The sequence below is a fragment of the Rhopalosiphum padi genome, chromosome 2, assembly GCF_020882245.1.
Source record: "Rhopalosiphum padi isolate XX-2018 chromosome 2, ASM2088224v1, whole genome shotgun sequence".
In the NCBI taxonomy this organism is placed as follows: Eukaryota; Metazoa; Arthropoda; class Insecta; order Hemiptera; family Aphididae; genus Rhopalosiphum; species Rhopalosiphum padi.
In genome coordinates, this window is record NC_083598.1 from 89,744,977 (window position 1) to 89,766,775 (window position 21,799).

General features: G+C 32.4%; 1 protein-coding gene and 1 long non-coding RNA gene across 3 annotated transcripts in view; one reads left to right on the forward strand and one right to left on the reverse strand.

The window, feature by feature from the left end:
- Positions 1-21,799, reverse strand: part of LOC132922340 (RNA-binding protein Musashi homolog 2) — a 58,134-nt gene that overhangs the window by 2,371 nt on the left and 33,964 nt on the right. The window contains exons 2-4 of one of the 2 annotated variants that reach the window (XM_060985814.1): positions 21,673-21,773; positions 21,284-21,519; positions 7-559 (exon numbers count right to left, since the gene is read on the reverse strand). In XM_060985814.1, coding sequence (XP_060841797.1) covers positions 7-559; positions 21,284-21,312 — 582 coding nt within the window. In that variant the 5' untranslated portion in view covers positions 21,313-21,519; positions 21,673-21,773. The remainder of the gene's footprint in view (positions 1-6; positions 560-21,283; positions 21,520-21,672; positions 21,774-21,799) is intronic. The other variant, XM_060985815.1, reaches the window with a different exon arrangement.
- LOC132922342 (uncharacterized) lies at positions 556-1,867 on the forward strand. The gene is made up of 2 exons (XR_009661007.1): positions 556-841; positions 958-1,867. It is a non-coding gene; the product is annotated as an uncharacterized LOC132922342 (long non-coding RNA).

Consider the following 21,799-nt stretch of genomic DNA (forward strand, 5'->3'; position numbering starts at 1 on the left):
CCTTACCTGCGTGATTGGGTCTTTCATGATGAGTACGTTGGTCACGTCACCAAACATGCCAAAGTATTGTTTGAGCTTGTCGGCTGACGTCTGCCAACTGAGACCACCGACGAACAGTTTGGCCGACGTGCCTTCGGTACTGCTGTTTGGTGTGGACCGGCCGCTGGGCGATGGTGCCGAAACCATCTGTTCGACCGCCACGGCGCCGTTTTGTTTACCACCGCCGATGATGGCCTGTTGCTGTAGTTGCTGTTGCTGTTGCTGTTGTTGTTGCTGTTGCTGTTGTGCGGCTACTACGGCCGCGACGTCTTGAGCCGATTGGTTGCCGTTTTGTAGTGGCGAACCCGCCTTGTTGGCCGCCGACACCGCCGTCGGTTGAGGCTGAGCGATTTTTACAAGGCCCGGCAGAGGGCCGCGCACCGACTGGTGGTGCGGGTGCATGGCAAGCGGCACAGGTGCGGCGGTCATCGGCTGCGGCATGCCCATGCCACTCGCGGCCAACATGCCGCTGAAGTCAGCCGCGTGTTCGGCCAACGTAGCCATTTGATCCACTCCCAAACTATATACACGGAAAAAAATAATGTTAAAACGTTGTGTTTGATATACAAAAATTGTATAGCGTTAGGCCGTTACGCGCGAATTATATTCTTCTTTATTTTGCGTCTATAATTATTATTAATAATATGTATATTTTTTTTTTATGTAGGTCTACAGGTGAAGAATTTCGATCATAATATTAATTATCAACGTAAGATGTACGCGATGATAAACAGCAATATTACGGCGACATACAATCATTACCAACAACAGCTACGTCACAACAACAATAACAACATAAATGGTAAGTCTACACAAACTTTGCTCTAATACGTAAATAATAATAATGTATTTATAATAAAAAAAACCAGCTAAAAATTGTTTATAAAAATGACATAATATCACGTATGTGTTTCGCAGGGTTTTTGCAGACTACAAAATATACACGAAGCAGCACGCCTCGAAGAGACACCCAACAACGAAATACTTTTTACGACGACAACGTTTAATGGATAACACTCCGATATTGTCCTGTCACAGCAGTAATGTCACGTATTTGAATCGTACTGCTGTCGCGGGACATTTTCGGAGCTGTCATCCGAGTGAGCAACATTCATCTCTCAATAACGCATACCAACAACAACGAACAATACCATAATAATCGCAACAACGGAATTCAGTAGAAGAAAATAAATAATAATCATTTTTTTTAAAATTTCTTTATTATTATTGAAATCGTCATGAAAACCAAATAAATGGATCTTATTAAGTATGCGTGCCATCGAAGTATTGTAGTACTTATTATTAATGTGTATAATATTTGTAATTTGTATCATGTTTTGATGAAATGATATTTTTTATATTAAAATGAAGTTTTACTATACCTACATGATATACAAAGTACAAACATATCTTTGTTTAAGTATATATTAATACGTTTAAGTATTTATATAAATTAAGTACAATATATTTTTGAAAACACCTGATCCCAATGTTATCACGTATCACTCAAATTTTTGTTTGGCTTTCGAGCTTCTAAACATATTAAAGCATGTACGACATATATTATACATATTATATAGATATTTCGATTATTAAACAATGACGGATTTCATACCTCACGATTATTTTCGGTTTATAAATGATTATGAATTAGATTAATAATTTACATAATATATAAATTTTATGAGGATTTGTACTAAAAATAAATTTGTCATAACTATAATTTGTATGCTTTAATTTAAGTAGTGAGGTAGCTAAGCACTCATGAGGGTTTGTATACTGTAACTATATAATTTTGAAGAAATAAAAATAATTGTGAAAATATGTATTTATATTTTGATAATTAATTTTTTTTTGTGTGTAGATATAATAATAATTATATGATATGATTAATTATTAAATGCTTAAAGTTTCAACTCAAATGTAACAAAACATTTGGCAATAGCTTTGGAATGAACATTTAAAAACTTGTACTTATTTGTTATTTGTTACAATAAAATAGTTGTGTAGTTGACTTTTACTCAATAATGTATCATTTTTTAAGGATTAAGTAACTTTATGCATTGTGATTTGAAAATATGAGTTTTCTAGTATAAAAGTATTAATAAGGAATAGTATGAAGTAGTTTTAAGTATTTTGAGTTTTAATAACAGCACAAATATGCATAACTTGTCAATTCGTAAATAGCTATATAAATATTTAAACAATTGTAGATAGGCATTCATATTGTAAATGTATAATATAGTTGCATCTTAACATTATGTAGTACCTACAAAAAGTTGTAATGAATATTGATTAAATAGAATATTATCTATTTATTTAAGATGTAGGTATACAAAATAATGCATTTTACGAATCTACGTACAGGATTATATACTTATAATCTAAATGTTACTTTTTAAGATCACTTGAATTATGAAAGTATATTAAGACAAAGTATACTTTGTAATTAAATGAGCAATCATAAAATAATTTTAATTAGTGTATAATTAATTATGTTAGTTAGAAATCATTAATTTGTACGAAGTTTTCATAGTCATTTACGTTATTTTTTATGGAATGATAAAATAAGTGTTAAATCAAAGTTAATACTTTTATACATTCCGTGTATAATTTGCCAACAGTAAAATATTAGAAAATACAATTTAAACAGTTTTTTTTAATATTTATATGGCATTGTGGTGCGTGAATGAACATCACATGACATGACGGTACAAAACACATACAATAATTTACTTTTAATATTGTCGGTCAATTAAATGTTCTAATAAAATGTGCATAACTGTAAACCTACCGTAGAACTGTATAAGTAATGAATTAGCGTAAGTTGAACAATAATGTAGCGAAAATGTGTATCTGAACGTATTTACGACTAGTAATAATAGAACTGTTAAGTAATAGTACTATAACTATAACATATATCTGAACCATACACATAGAAGTAAAGTACAATAATAATAAGTCATTTACGTTGGCAAGTCAAATAAAATACAAAGATTAAATTTAATGCAAACAATTAAAATTTAATTTAAACAATGAATCATTCTAAATACTTAGTAAATTTTATTATGTGATTAGAATATCTATTATAGCCAATAGAAATATATTTATTTTTTTGCACATAGCTTATGTAAAAAAAATTATTACTCTAGTTGATCATACGTAAATGACTGAGTTAATGTTTGTATTGTATTTATAACTATATGACGCGAGATTTTATTTTTAAATGTCTTATACGACGCTATTACAACACGAGTTGAGCGGATACACGATATCGTTTATTATCTTTTACACGTTTAAACACAGAACATAAATTGATAACATTTAGTTGAAGACACTCTTTTTTTGGTGTACATTAATCATTTTGATATATTATATTTATTACTTAAATGTCCCTTTCCCCTAGCATCCATCTATTCAGAACTTGGCCAAAGCACCTATAAACAACTTTGCAATAAAGCAAAAATGTATTAATCATCCGTCAGTCAATGTTAAACTTAATAGACTAGTATACTATTGTGCTTCACGAATTAATTACCTATCACGATTACAATGATACAACTTGAGGGTAAAAAAAAATCAATAACTTCATGATGACACGTCAGATCAGACCATTCAAACCTTTTTTAAGTTTATCACCAGGTCATATTTAATAAATTATTACAAAAACGTATTTCATAATTATTTTATATAATATATATATAAAATATAATACAAAATTATTGCTTATCTTTTCGTCACGTTCAAACTGTACCGTTTTTCAATTAACTTAGTCGTCACTCGTCACGTAAAGCAATGAATGGGAAAAAAAATTCTACACAGCCATTTTTATAAAGGCTAAAAAAATTTAATTTAATCGACAACAAAATAAAAATAAAAACACTTTGACCAAGAAAAAGAAACGGAAATGGCAAACGCATTTTGACGTTGAAAAGGAAATATAGTTCAAAATTATTAATACTTCAATACGTTCCAACAAACCCAAGACGTCAATGATTGCGTTTAAATCAAACGAAACCAAGATAAAAAAAAAAAAAAATGAACATTTTATTTTTTACACTTTAAAATCGATAAATGTTATTCAGTATGCAGAGCCGACAGTGTGTTAGGGGGAGGGAGGAGCGAGTGATGCATTCTGTATTCAAGATAGTACGCACATCGAAGAAAAAATCCAAACTGGCTATATACAAGCAGAAGAATGATAGATATACGAACCAGTTTTAGACTGGTCAGTGTTTTTTTTTCAAATCAAAATACGACGATTTATCATATTTCTATTGAGTAAAATTCATTGTTTAGTTTTTATAAATATAATAATAATAATATATTATTATTTCTTATTATAACTGTTACACTCCTAAAATTGCCATAAGTCTTGATATTTGTTACATATAATATGATATTAGTATAATATACTTTATATACATATATATTTATAAATGTTTTAGTCAAGGCAGAAATTAAAAAATTAAAATAACTATTATCGCAAAAAAAGTGTTTCTTATTGAAAAACCCAATACAGCAATTTTCAAATCGATTTGTTAAAATGTATGTTTGGTGAATTGATATATTTATTATAATAGTTACAATTTATTATATATTATAGTTACGAAGAATACTTCGCACATTAAAATATACATAATTATAAATAAAATATTAAAGGTGAACGTCAAAAGTTGGTATGAAATTTAAATGAAAATAGAATTTTTTAATATTCTAAAAGGGGATGAGTGTTTGAAAAATGTTTTAATTTTGTCATTGTTGCAAGATGTAGTAATATTTATAAAATGTTTTTGAACCCATTAAGTTTTATTTAACGGTTGTATATTATAGCTATATGAACAGAAGAAAATAATATTTTATCACGAAATGGCGGAATCCAAAGCTACGATGACTGCTAAAGTGTATGTATCCCTACAAAAGTATATAATACAATTTAAAATTATATTTATGAAGTATCCCTTTCAAGTTAAATTGAAAAGGTAAAACTGTTTTTAACCTTCAAATGTCAGGAATACTTGGCCAAGCATATAGTATAGTGTTTACAGTTAAAAGTGACGCAGATTCTATTTCATGAATAATTTATTTTTAACACAAGAAAACAAAAGTATTTGTATATTTGCTAACTACAATATAGCCTTTCAAAATAATAATTTCGCTGTAACTACTAGTTATAATACCTTACAATAATACTTATATACCGAAAATCCCATAAACTATTATCCATGTGCGTCAATCATAATTTACAACTGATGTAAAAGTTGCGTAATAAGCGAAGTTATACGTCGCACATTTGATCGATCTTTATCGATTCTGGAGACAGTTAAAATACAATATTACAAGTTTTTACGTGTTGGCATTAATATCGTTTTGTCGTAGTGCATATAAATGTATAGATATATAATTGCAGTTCAAACACAGATTAGGACTCGAGATTCGTCGTATAAAAAGACGTGTAATGTATATGCCAAATATTGATAATGGTTCTCCAGTGGATAATCCTACTCTACCAACTATAACGACGGATCAGGTGGTTAGGTACAAACGTTATCAAAGCCAAAGACCACTTGCAGCGACGTAATAATGTTTTAGGAAATTTGTCCAGTATCGACGTCAGTGGCACGTGCTCAACCCACGCCACAATCACGGGGACGTCTACGTCTCCCCAGTTGATTGGTGGCGTGCCGCGTCGTATTCCGCAGTGACGGCAGTGTTCAATTGCGCGATTCCACCCTTGTCCGCCGTGGTTTGGAAGGGTCGGGTAGATACCGTTGTGCGAATAAGGGTTACGGGCGGAGCTTGCGAACTAACACAAGGCGATCAAATGTGCACATTTATTCGTCAGTTTACTGTGTTTACCAATATTATATCATCATCGTACATAATAAATAATAATAACAATATAAAAATGTACCGATATTTGCTACGATGTAGGTACCAACTTATTAGAGAATACGCAAAACACACGGCTGTGAAAAGTAAGTAATTTTTGTTTTTTGAAACACTCGACTGTGCTTTTATTTTATTAAAAACGTTGAGTGGAGGTTATACTATTAGGTATATGCGAGATACGCGTGCCACCTCACTCTCGTCCATGTCGAGGCGGCATGGACTCGGGTCGCGAAAAACGGGGATGGCGTGGAAAAATGTTCGAAAAAAGTGTACTCGGCAGCTTTAGAACAACGGGCGATGAGGAGAACTACTGTCGTCATTGAAGAGAATGGGGCACGAATAAAACAAGGCCCATTGAAAAATAGTTGCTGACGTAGTCATGAGTGCTTCAGGCCATCTTATCGTCTTCGGTAAAAAGCCCGTCGACGACGATCAGAGTTATTATCGGCAACTCTCTTCTGATCGCGTCTTCGTGAAATAATATAATAATACTTAACAACGGTTGTAGACGACGTGTACGAGTGGATATTATCGTATGCACTAAGAATTAAAGAGGCTCAAGTGCGTGCGCCAGTTACGGTTTTAGAAACCGTGGAGTAAACAAAGAGCAAAATGAAGGTTTATAATTTTCAGGAGATCCCCCGACGATCGAGTCGCGGACAGAAGACGACACATATTAGTATTGTTGTTGCAGTTGTACATAATAAATTGTGGCGCGGGTATAAAAACGAAAAACCCAGATAAGAAAAACGGACAATAACGCGTTGTATATTATTATGGTTTTTTTCTTACATAGTCCCTTCGTGTGCCTCTCGTCACTACTATAATTCCACCACGGTCGTAAAATGAGACAAAACGCCCGTGTACAAAATAAAAAAAAGAACTTGGCTACCTACTATCAGGTATAATTATAGTAGACTGCTGCTGGGTCATCACTGGAATAAAAATTAATACCGGGTAGTCGGGACGACGGCCACAATAATAATATTATGTACTTTGCCGTTTAAAATTGCCAACAACACGCACGGCTTACTAATCGTTTCAGTTTGCGTTATTTAACAAAATTATACGCGTGTTGTACGAGCGGCGTTTCACGAGATAAAAATTTGAAAGTACATAATATTCTGTTATAAATATGGGTGTAATCGTTTAATACCTATCCCTAAACGTAGGTATAATTACATTTTTTAACGCCCTGTTACAATTACGACCCAACAGCACTATAAAAACATTAAAAACTAGTAAACGAAAAATCGTCTTGTTGATAAACGATAATAGAACTGATTGTATATTATGCAAGTTTAGAACACGCGTTCACAATATTATACATATACCACGCACGGCATTATTAGCTTAACGCTCTCGGTATACACACCTAAAATATAAATTTATACCGAGTGCCCGATGAAATTGCAAATTGTTCAAACAGTAGTTTGTTATTTTTTTGTAATATATTTTGCGCAATCTGATTTTTCGCACCTAACCCGTATTATATTTATATAGTCTCGGCGAATACGATATTTGTACGATGATATACCTACTTTACATTAATTGAAAACGTGCCGAGAACGTCGCACCGACCGTGTTTGCAGAATATGCGAAGAAAACGAAAAGCGATCATAATAATATACACGCGATATAACACCGGCTAGGCGAGGGCAGCGCGCGACGCTAAAATATTATTATTATTATTATTATTATAATAAAAAAAACGGTACGACACAAAATTCGTACAAAAGTTAAACGCTCTATTTTCGCTCTATCGTAATGTGTGTATTACCATAATATAAAAACATTAATAATATGTTCAGTGATTAACGTCACGATTATGTCGTTATTTATTAGTCGTGTATGATTACATCGTATAAAAGATACTCACAGTTTTTCGAACATCGCCGAACGGTAAATAATCAATCAAGTCCGTAACGACTAAGGGTAGTTATACAGAGAGACGATCGTCCGAAAAGAAACCGTCGACGTTCGCGTTGCGATAATAATTATTATTGGAGAGAGAGGAAACGACGAAAACGTCAAAACAATATTTTAAACACTATTAATTATCGTCGAACGGTCGGTGCGCACTGCGCAAGTCGCGGGGCTCCGCTGGTGGCGGTGGACGGGACGACGGACACTGTTGAAGACGACGATGACAACAACTGCTACGATGGACGGGCGGCAGACGATGGACCCGCGACGCACGCAGAACCGAACCTCTTTGGCGAGAGGAGCCGCCGTTGTGGCGGGAAAAACCGAACGCGGTCGGGCCGGGCTTGTGTGTGTGTGTGTGTGTGTGTTTTACTACTGCGGCAGCTCCGGCCGTCGACATAAAAATCGCATTACACCACACTCGATTATTGTAATATTTATATATTTTTAGTTTTAGATATCGGTGGCCGCCGCGTCCCATTAAGTAAATTGCCTTTAGATCCTATTTACGTTTTTTTTATTTTTTCAGATGCGAAATTCCCCGTAGGCGCGTTAAGAATTATTTATCCGAACGGCGAGGCCAAAAAAATATCGCGGTATTGCGGTACAACGGTTTCGATTTATTTCAGAGGATTTCGACGAACCCATGTATATATATATATATATACGTATCAGTATATTACAGTAACTTATTGCGTTGTTCTTGGCTGCTGTAACACGGCGAGGGATAGGAGGGAGATTTCGAACGGTTTTTCCGGCGAGAGGATTACTAGAACTGGCGTGGATTTTATGCGGTATACAGTGTATACACTTAATTATATTTGCGGCGTTTTGAACGTCTAACACACACACACACACACACACATATATATGTACATGTATATATAGCCGCAAAGATTAACCAGAAAAACGCGAAGCGCCAACCACACTTCACACACACACACACACACATATTATTATTATTGTACGCGGCAATCGAATTACTCGCGTATACGATCAAACCAAAATAGAGGCGATTGATTTAATTGCATATTATTATACAATAATTTATAACGCTATATTATTATTATTTAAACGGAGATTTTGTTGTTCACTTAAGTACATATTTTTTTTTATCAGGATTTAACAGCCCCGTATTACAATTTTTGGGTGATCTGAACGAAGCAGCACCATAGAACCACGTACCATCCTTGTGGCAAAAATATAGGATACCTACTCGGATACGAACAAACAGTATAGTTCTTAACGAGGATACTTTGAATAGAATGTTTATTACTTTTTTGTAATTATATAGAAATAATCATAGCTTTTACCTACCAAATGACAATTTATAATTTACAGTTTTTTTTTTTTTAATTTAATAAATTATTTTTGTATTTAGCGTGAAAACAAATAAATGTATATCGAAAAATTATATTCTATAGGCTAAACATAAATTTAATAATCGATGGACTTAATAGTTAATACCTTCTGGGAATTTATTTTATTTAAGTAACTACGAATTATTGAACATTTAGTAAATAAATATATACCTACTGTAAGTACCTAGTTGGTATTATGATTTACATAGGTGCAGACGTTTAGATTTTGTGGAAGCGACAAAAACTGTCAGAGAGTAGATAATATGTTAAAAGGATATTGGGAAGATATATTATGCTGATATGTATTATAGAACACTTAACAAAACGGAAAAAATTCTGTGTACATTATAGAATATGACAAGTATGAGTACCTACCTACTATTCAGTAATAATAGACTTTGTTGAAGTGCCTACTATGTTGATAATCTATATGTGCATATATGTACGACACAGCTTTATTTGTGCACTGTTGATATTCACGTACTTAAATGTTATAATGTATAATAAGGACAACGGAAAAACTGCGCGGTTTTAATTTTTATCGTTTTTTTACAGACAGTTTTATCGATACAGAATAAAATCAAACAAAACAAATCACAGACGTCGTAATCTGGACTTATTGTTCTTATACACTCGCACTACTCGCAGTGTACGGAAAACATTCAATAATAATAATAACAACAACAATGATAATAATGATATAACAACATGATGCCCGTGACGCGTGGGGTCTGGCACGAAATCTATATAGGGTCAAATTTATAGCGTGCACAGGCGAATTTTATCAATGCGTAACACGCCGGCAGCAGTAGCAGTACACTATACATGAATATACTATTATAGCAATAAAATTACGGCAATGCACATAATATATATATTTATTTATATTATATAACCTAGGCATGCGTTAGGTTTCATGTCAGGCGCAGCAAACATGTTTAGCCGGCCAATTTTCCGTTACATGAACGGTCCACAAATGAATTGTTATTTATTCGTTACCGCGTATAACCGCGTCATTTACAATTAATAATAAATAACGAGCGATAATAACTTTTTATACAATTTGAATCGTAAACTATGTGCTGGCGGTTTACTCCCACTCGATCAGTCGACTGACCGATATCTAAAAAAATAAAGGTCAATCGCAATAGAAAAAAAAAAAAAATGTGTTAGATACGCCGCTGATAGATGGTCGCGGGCATTCGCATTACACAATAACGCAGTATACATAATTTCACGTGTCAAAAATGAATTATTGTGATGTGATCTACTACAAGTCTGCAGGTATAACCGACCAGCCCAAGTCTGCCTTCTATTCGAGTTTGAATGGCACAACTCACCGCCGCGAAGCCGCCGCCCGTACGAACGTCTTATAATATTATGTATACTACGGAAACAGAACAGCCGTCGATGGCATTAAACCAATAATATACCTAAAAATGCATATAATATTATGTATAGATAAAAATATAAATCAGAAGTGCGTATTGTTTGCCCGTGTTCGTGTCTACATGCGACGCACCACGCACATTGCACACACTAACACTATACGCACAATCGCGTCGCCGCCGTACACGTGTTTCTCGGTTGAACTCATCGCGGGCGCACACCGTACGGCTGAAATGACGATTATTATGATATTATTATTACTACTGCGTAGCTCGCGGCGTGCGTAGGTATTATATATCCACCGTGTATACGTTACGTAGACGGCAACCCCAGCCAGTCGATCGATACACGATAATATAATACGAATAGGGGTTGATGGCACTTGAAAACCGAGTGTGTAAAAAAATATTATACATACTATAATAAATAAATTAAAAATTAAATAAAAGATGTTATGATACGATTGTATAGCGATTGATTGCGATGCAAGTGTTATAATTATACATCGTGTAAAGATTTGCGTCAAACTACCCCGCTGTATTACTGCTATTGCAGTATATATAAAGTGTGATATATATTATTAAACCAACATACCCGTAGTCCGATATATTATTACATAAATCGATTAACCGTTGTATAATATTATTAATATAAGGTACCTACATAACAAGTTTGGAATCAACGCTTATCGAACCGAGAAATAAAAAACGAAAAACTATACCCCCGTCTAACTATAACTATATATGCGGTCTCGACTAACTATATAATATCAATGTAGGTATACTAGTCTATATAACTATATTAAACCTAAACGTCGAACCTTTGCCGCGTACATTTAGTATCGATTTACTGCAATTCATTTGTGGTGGATGCGCGGAATAGCTATTATATAAAGCTTTTATTACTATTATCATTGCTATGTAATATTTTCAAGCATTTCGTCAAAAATATGGGGAAACTGTTGGTTAAATATAAAATGTCGTAATTTTCTAGGGTAAAACGAAAAGTTGCCGAAAAAATAAAAATAACCAGTCTGTGACGTAAACGGATTACGAATATATTATATATAGGTATCTGCTATATAATATATATGCACAAAATTTAATCCTACGGTGTCCGAATGTGCATTATGAGCAGTATCCTCCGAGCTTAAAATACTCAGAAGATTACGCTAAATTTGAATAGGAAAAAAATGTATGATTCGTACAATATTTTTTATTTTGAACCTTTTGTGTATTTGCACACAGTTTAATCTAAAACTGTATTTCGTAAAGCTAGGCCGAAAGATTGCTTAAGATTATCTTAATGTAATCCGCACTATTTTTTCTGATATGAAATTCTGATCACGTTATTGTAGTACATTGCGCATTCTCAAGATAATCTCTAAAATTAACGAGATAAAACAATGGCTATTTCCGATTTTAACGCATGGATGAAATATAAAATTAGCAAATACTCTTTTTCCGACAACATTGGCCTGCAAGTAAACCGAATGAATACCTAGTGAATGAGGAAACGAAAATGCTGGAAATGAAGTTAAGGTTCTGAAACTTAATTTAACGTAACTCAACTGGAAAATCAATTACAAAATATCACACTTTAAAATTTAAATTTTTATATTTACTATTGATTTCTTACATTTATAAGGGATTATTGTCGACGAATACTTTTTTTAAGTATATATAAATATATTTCTGTAAATACTATAATAAATTTATCTGTATATAATGTCTTTACGCACAAGTTAAAATAATTTCAAGTTATGTGTTATTAAAAAATTTTATATTAGTTATTTTTTATATCAATATTATCATTTAAAATAATTTGATATAATTTATGACTATAATTTTTGTACTCAACACATAAATTTAAAAGTGTAATAATACTTTAAGCAGTACTTTTAGCCCGTATCGAGTAATAAATCATAATATTTTAATCTTTTATTTAATACTAGCTTGAATAACCTCATTTACCAAGCGTGCAAAGAGTAATGTTTTAATTTTCAAAAGATATTTAATACTGGCTTGATATTAAGTAATAATTACTTTTTTGATACTTATAACGTTTATATTTAATACAATATATATCAAATTAACCAGTATGTTAAAGTCAAAGACGTGAAAGGTATTTAATTTAATTATCGTAAAATAAAAATATTATAATATAATCATTTTGAATGTTGATGAACCTGATATAATACATATACGTATATTATTAATTATTATTACTGTTTGCCGTTTATACAATATTATGTATTATTTCGTAATTTTAATTGAAATAAAATTTAACATTTTGCTCATTAGCTTACAGTTTTTCAGTAGACAACTCAATGTCCGTATACAAATTATAAATTTAATATTATAAAAATTAATTTATTAAAAGTTATTTTATATTTTTATGAAAAAATATATATTTATTTTAATTTACAATTCAATAATAAGATATACATTGTATACACAGTGTAAATCATAATATTCATTGACAGAAGATAAGCTCTCCCAAACATACAATTAGCCTGCCATCCACTGACAATCATTTTGTACCTATTTTTTTTGGATACTTGTAATATATTTATAATATTTCATAATAATTAAACTAGTTAATTCCAATTTTTTCATTTATGTTATAAATCTATGTAAATAATAAAGCTTATGAAAAAATAGAGCCGGGGCTCAGCCCCTCCAAATAAGTTTATCAAGCTCCACATAATATAACAGCAAGATTAAATAATAATCATTTATGTGTATTATTGCTTGTCGTGTTTAACTATATGATTAATTATATATAAGAAAAAGATTAATCTATATAGGTACTTCAGAAGAAAAGATAATAATAGGTATACCTTTATTATAAAATTAAATAAGTTTATACTACAATAAATATTTCTGAATAACTGGATGTATTTAAATTACAAGAGTCTGATATTTTATTATATACTTGTACACGATTTGTTTGAATGAATTTATTCACTTTTTATTTATTTATTATAATTGATTTAGTTTGAGAGTTAAGTTTGTTTGTCAATATCGGTATAAAATATGGCGCGGACCGTTATAAAGGGAGATTGACGAAGTACCATTAACCACGTTTAACCCTCATAAATTCAGTCACATACCGAGCTTACTGTCAACAGATCTACGCGTTATGTGTGGATATTCTAAATGTATTTTACCTAAATGTATATTATGTAATGCGTATTTTTCCATTTATATTTTAACTACCTCTATGTATATATATAATATATACATTATATGTATTGACAACCCTAAATTATTCACGCCCGACTAATAAAAAATAACTCTGCGCGTGAAAGTAAATAATATAGGTGCAACGTATAGAATATGATAGTCGGTCGGTTGCATTTTATAGAATATTAAAATGATTATTTATTTTGTTTTCATCATTCGAAATAGATGTACCTATATACACTCGGCACGAGATAGCAACTTCCTAAAATGTACCTACGGGTTACAGTTCAAAACTGTATATATACCTATATATAGGTACGTGGTGCACAAAATCTTGTCAAACGTTGTATATATTTGGGCTTTAGCTTTTAGATGTATATATATACACGTACACGCATAAATATATTTATATATATTAATGATGCAATGCGTGACAAGCCCCGGAATCCCCATGTACAGTATTACCCACGAGAGACCACAGAACGGTTTTTATCAGCCTATCCACTGCAGGTATTCCTTCCGGTCCTGATACTTTGCGCGTTGTCGTTGTAGTCATCTGTGCAGTAGTGTGTTTGTCGTAGTGTTTTCAATATATATGTTATACGGTTTGTGTATCCTCGCATTACGCTAGTATATATAAATATATCCAGGTACATATATTATTACTCGTATATCGTCGAAAATCTATCGCTAAAGTGGATTATCCGTCCCCGTTCCGACCCACCGTACATCAACGCCATAATATATATATATTACTTCGACCCGCCCGAGAAACCCGTAGGATGTCCGGAAAGGCTTCCGACGTCTAGGAAATCGTACAAAACCGTTGTTAAATAGACACACGTGCGCCATCGGAAATGCTACATATTACGTGTAAGTCGGAATACGGCTTCGGACGAAAAATGTGGGGCGACCGATCGTTCGCGTCTGAATGGAAAAGCGTTTTGGTGCATTGCAGGTACCCCTGCACATATACTATAACAACAAGTATATATATACAATCAACGAGTACAGCTGGTTGGTTATATCATATAAAACTAGACAGGCACATTTTTTGGCTCCGGTTTCTCGTTGCGGAAAAGGATTAATAAAAGCGCTTTTATATATTATATATACGCGCACACGCATAATATTATTCGATGCACACTGATGTTGGCGAAGGATTAGAATGTATGTATAATATATACTTGAATATGTACCGAGTACCGACCGAGGGCAGGGGCATCCAACCAGAAAGTTTTCATTCTATATAATTTATATATACATGCAAGTCGAGACTTGACCCCACTACATCCCCGTGTCGCCCATCGTATCATTTTTTTCCGTCCCTGTTCATAAAATAATATTCGCGCGATGCATTGTGCGCGTATAAAATGCAACCGCAGCAATTTTGCGTCATTATATTCCACTGGGACGTATATAGCTTGGTGAATTTGCCAAGAGATTATGCGCACTCACTGCAGCAGCTAGTCTTCCTCAACCCCTCGATTTCCACTAAATTTTCCACCTACCTGAATATCCTATATATCGTTAGCTACCACCCTCCAAGCCACAACTTGCCAAAGGAATCGGAGTGTAACGCGATACGTCTTATATAATCATACTAATAATGATACAAGTATATATACATGGCAGTCGAGCGGCACGCACAAAATTTTGCGAGTATATATTATTGAGTCGAGTGCCTGTATAGGAGATAATGAATATACTCTGCAAGTTGCTCCGTTGAATGCCGAGGAGATTCTTCAGAAACGTTATTATCGTATACAACTATAATATATATATATATATATATATATATAAGTACTTGAACGGTAGATAGACCCTTATATTGGCACGGGCAACCGCCTCCGAGAGCGATCTCAGCAGAGATTGAACACGACTGGCGCACGATACAGAAATGATCACGTAATCAGTTTTAGATGCGTAATATTATCATAAAGTTACACACAAATAGTTTGCCGAGGTTGAGCACAGCTATGTCTCATAGGAAAAATTAAATTATTATAAATGGGTACTTATTCTGATTAATGATAACCGCGATAATAGTTTCAAATACAATCTCTAACAGGTGCATGTGAGGTTAAGACGAAATTCCTTTCCCGAGTTCCAATGTAATGAAATTCGTCATTTTTAACCAACTGATAGTTTAATAATTATGTAGATTTCTCTTAATTTGTATAATGATTATGGTTTTACTTAGTTTTTTTTTTTTAATATAACGCAGAAATAGAATACGCGCGACGAGTCTACACATTTATATTTGGAAATGAAAGATTTTAAGATATTTTTTTTTAAAACCAAGTAGTAATAAAAAATAAGGGAAGCTACGCTATATTTATTACCTATTGACTGTTTTATAATTTTAATTGTCAATAATTCTAAACGGTGATAACCATTATGTACACGGCATCTGCCATCTGCATAGAATTGTATCATACATTTTAGTTTTTAATGGTGGTAACACATGCTTTTATAGTTGTTCGAGGTAATTTCAGTATTGTTTATGTTATACAATGACGATTATAATGTTTCTGTTCTTTTCTTTTTGTACACCAGTAAAACTTTATTGGCGAGTTAAAATCAAAACGTAAATACTTGGCGCGAACTAACAGAACGTGCTTTAGAGTAGCTTGGAAAGTTTACTAAATGAAAATACTTAAGACTTACATAAAATAAATCGATTTAAAAAATATATTTAAAAACTGATTTAACAGGATAACGCGTTTTTTAAAAACTTTTTATTAAAGTTTTAATATGTATAGATTTTATTAAAAATATAACTTATAAAATTCACATATTATAATAATATAGCTTGTTATTAATAAAGTTATTACTGTACGATATGTTTACAAAAAATACATTTAATGTTTATTAACTGAATACATGCCTCGTATATTATTAGACTTGTATACTTAATATTATAAAATATTACATTGATATAGTGTCATGGGATCCAGTCAATCGTGACAAAACTAACCAATGATGTCAGTCATTTTTTTATTTTTTTTTACTGTCGATTAAAAAATATTATTACACTAATAAACAACGGTAGATACGAGTACTTCAAGGTACAAGACTTGAATCAATGCGGAAATATTTCTGAGAATCGTTAAGAAATTAATTATCAATTATTATGAGACACGTGTCCATGTATACGTTTAAATAAACATAATACATACTATAGTAATTATTTAATTTTGTATTACACGTTCCAATGATTGTGCAAAAAAAATCAATATTGTGACGATGGCAAGAACCTTGCTTTTATTTACAATATTTTTTAACTAAATAGATTTTTATAAATACGCCTATAGATGATCTGTTATAAAATCAGTAATAATAATGACGGATAATAAACTGAATACGTATTACGCACCCTGCGAAACGAAGTTCAACATACGAGTACAGCGATCGTGTGCCCAATTGCTTAGGTATATAATAACTCGGTTATTGCGACGAGCATCATGACACGAACAGAAATATAGCAATCCAAACCAATTGTAGTAGGTAATGTAACTCTAAAATGTATTGCATTTATGAGTATATTTGAGTACCATGCCGTACCGAATTTAACTATACTAAAGCTATGGTGACGATGGCCGAAGGGTGGGATAGGGCGAGAGATGGTTATGCATATATATATATATTTATATATATTACGTCTACGTAAATTACGTATTATAATATATTAGGTATACACTTTATATATACTACTACTTCGTCACCATAAAAAGGGGAAAGGAGGCTATATATTGCAGACAGACCCCGAAATCGTATAATATACACGTACACATAAAATATAATATATTATATTGAACGGAGTGGTTCGGCGTTATTTCCTGTCCGAAACAACAACTACCAAACGCACAAACGGCGTATATATATATATATATTATAATAAATATTATATACGTAGTAGTATAGTATACACAGTCATCGCGCACGGTCAAACATAATCGTGTGTGTTGTTGATTTACCACACACGATTACCGTTTTTTAATGATAGTAGTAGGGTGGGGTTCGACGGCGACAGACGCGTGGAGGTGGGACCATTTTTTGGTGACGTTTATCGAAAACCTTTATTAGGTAACCTATATATTCACGTTCGCGGTCTACGACGTGCGTACCGGTCGTTTTGTAAAAATAGAACTCTGCTGTTTACGACGAAACCCGCGGCAATGGTGGGCTATTAAAAAAAAAAAAAAAGTAATAATAATAAAAACACTAAACGGCGCTCACTCTTATACATATATATATATATATATATATCATATTGTATTCACAAACGATGACTATGGTCGCGGAGGCCACGAGAGAGGAAAATACCGTTGACGGGCGGTGATGTATAAAAGCCATCGCCACCGCGAGTGCATTGATCTCGATATTATTTCAGTGCCCTGGTATAATGGCAAAAATTATAAAATATTATCAAAAATAAAAATCGTAGAATACGTGTCTTATTTCGCATCTTCTTGTCTTTTACCCAGTTAGCTTAGTCATCACTGAGATTAGTTTAAACACGCAGTTCACCTACAGTTATTATTGATCCCGCTTGATTTTAATTGGTGGTTTGAAATACGTAATATTAATAAAATAAGAGATTTATCAAAAACGCCTTTACACCCCGCGATCCTATATATTGTCCACACCCGTTGAAACCAAAAGGACGAGGATCCACCTCCGTCCTTTGAATGTGCCCGAGGAAAGGTTACACGTCCGGAGATTAACCAGAGTTAACGTCAAGCTCGTCGAAATCAAATAATACTTGACCCCCTAGAGGGAGGGGGTGTTTGTGATGGCGCAGAGCACACAACAGCGGTGGAGTATCCATTTAACGCGCGGCAGCGAATGAATTGGGCGGGTGTAATAAATCTGTAGCGGGTTAAAAGTTGCGAATTGATTAACGGCCCAACGGACAGCCAAGGCCCACGGATGTATATTGTGTACATATATATACATTAATTTATCTATATATACGTATATAATATGTATATTGTCAGTCGTTTGTTGGAATACACAAACCACTACTTCGACAACCGCCCTCCATCGCACAATGTTGTTCTGTTCCAACGGGAAATACACCGAGACATAAATTTTGTGCGGTGCGGCGCACACAATACTGCACCAGTTGTATATAAAATAATAAAAATAACATGAATAATACGCACAAATACACTATAGGTATATATTAAGGATATAGAGGCTGTGTTTGTGGCCTTTTCAAAAAATTAATATTATAATAATTTTTGTGACCCACAATAATAATAAAAAACATCAGAATTATTTATATACGTAGACCTATGTTATAATAATAAATTATCGTTATTATATAATGTCTGTGTGAGTGTGTGATAATACAGCTTGAAAATAATTTTTAAATGAATATTGTAATAGGTAATAATAACCTATGCACTGCACATGCATTTATACTGATGCATAAAAAATACGAAATAACCATACAAGGTATACTCGCGGACTGCACTTCACGTTGTGAGGTTGTGACATAGTTATTTTATTTCTATTAATATATAACTCTGTTTTTAATTGATTTTTTTTATTCTTAAAGCCATTTTATATACGTTTCTTTTCGACATTTTATATCTTACTTAAGAATTTGAGATAAAGTTTGTTAACTCTACTAAAAAACATATTATAGTTGACTTTATAGCACACGGTTGCAGGGTTAACTCCATTTCAATATCCACCATAAATTGTATATCTTAAATATTTAAAATAAACGTGAAGTATGCGACTATACAACACTTGAAATTTAGAAATGTATAGAACACTCGACTGACATAATATATGTATAGCATTTCCGTAGGTATTATGCGTTACATTATTTCATATTGTTTTTTTTTTATACTTATACCTATCGTTGTATAGTACATGGGTAAAAGTGTGTGCGTGTGTATCTAATCCAGGCTATTATAAAACGGTATCAATTTCGGTTTATGGGGTTTTTATTTATTTATTTATTACATATCAACCATTCCTTTGCGGTTTTTTCGCAAATTGTTTATCTGAAGACCCTTTAGTTCGACCAAGATGAACATTAATTTACCGCTCCATTGAGCCATAACACCAAGAAAAAAACCACCTTTATTCATAGTAAAATACAGGATTCGTTGATCAAACAGTGAAAATAATATGTAAGAGATTGCATTTTTGTATGAGAAAAGTATGTGTAGACTAGACTGATAAATAATTAATAGCGTCATATGCACTTATAAAAAAGGGAGTGGTATTTTGTAAATGAAGCTCATATTTATTGGTAACATTTTTTAATGACTATAGCTAGTCCTTAATGTAAACGAGTCCGTACCTATATGTATATGAAAGTAAAGGCTCAATTTCAAGTGGTCTCTCTTTTGTCCCGTACGTACGAAATAAAAACCTATATAGCTTTAGTCATAGTGACCTTTTACGATATACATTAAATATGTACAGAGAAAAATTGCTTTTGCCAAAAGGCTGAATGCGTACATGTATTAAACGTTTTTGAATAATGCAAAAGTTTAAAACGACTATATTATATATATAATTAAAACATAGTATTCGTAACGACAAGTACAACACTCGATGACGTTACACTAAATCATAGAATATTGATTAAAAATATTAAAATATTTTATATATATAGATTTTTAGATACATAATACTCGTAATAATAAACACATCATATTGGAATAATATTTATTTATTTATTTTTATTTTTAACACGATTGTTTTGCTGTAATATCTATTAATTTGACTTGATATAATATGATGCAGGAAACAAAATATCCATCAGAGTAAAATATTGTCCACAATCAAATTTGATAACCATGCAAGAAATACCATATGGGACGACTATTAACCAATCTAGAGACTTCAAATGTATATACATAAAAATTAAATCAAATAAAAACATATCAGCCTTTTGTGTTATTTTTAATTCTAAACACACTAAAAACTATATATTTAAACACGGTAAGTAACAAAATAATAATAAAAGAATGAAGATATATATATATATGTATATAAATAGTCTAAGCTGAAGAGAACAAAATATATATTTAATATATACATTAATATATGTGTTAATGCAAGAGAAAATTAGCGTCCGTCAATCGATAAATGTCAGTATTAATTATAATTATAATAATATATTGAAAGCCATGTGCACATTTCAGCTGTTTGAACGCTGCATTAGTGGATTAGTGAATTTTTTTTTAATGATTCTAGAATATTGATGTACTGCACAAATCTATATATGTATATAATATTATGTACCAACTTTGATCAAGCCGTTTTTGTCAAGTTATTTTAAGAAATATACAAAAAACAATATAATAAATCAAATAAAACAATTAAAATAAAATGTTTTCAACGGACACTATCATAATATCAACCGCAAACTTCTACTCATACGTCTACACATCTACGAAGTTATTTTTTTTTTTTTTACAACAATAGACTCCTCTGACTACCCATGTGACTTACTTAAGGCTGAAAAATAGAGGGTCTGTCATGAACAGGTATGAACACGGCCGAACGGACGCGAATGTCGGGTGTGTTCATGTAAGTAGGAGGAATAGTATTCCCGTCCTCCTTCGGGCCTCTGAGGTCGGAAAATTCTATCCAACCACATCAACGACACGAAAACGTTAAATCCGGCATTATAATAATTCGTGTTCAACTTTGAACACGGTTCGGTCAAGGACGCTCATAAGTATAGCCTAACAGAACCACGATACATATGAGAATACATGTGTGTGTATATTTATATATATATGCAATATATAAGTTTTGTTGATTATTAATTAATTTTAAGTTTAGCTAAAATAAAGTCATTTTTAAACGCTATGTGCATAAACGTTTTATTCTCTTACCTCGTTGACACTCGTAAAGGAGCCTGGGAATACAGTTTGGAAGTAGCGATAGCCAGTTTTAAACCTTTTCAGTAACCCTCGTTGAAGTGATCCCTTGGAATCTGTGGATAGACATAAAAAAAACAAA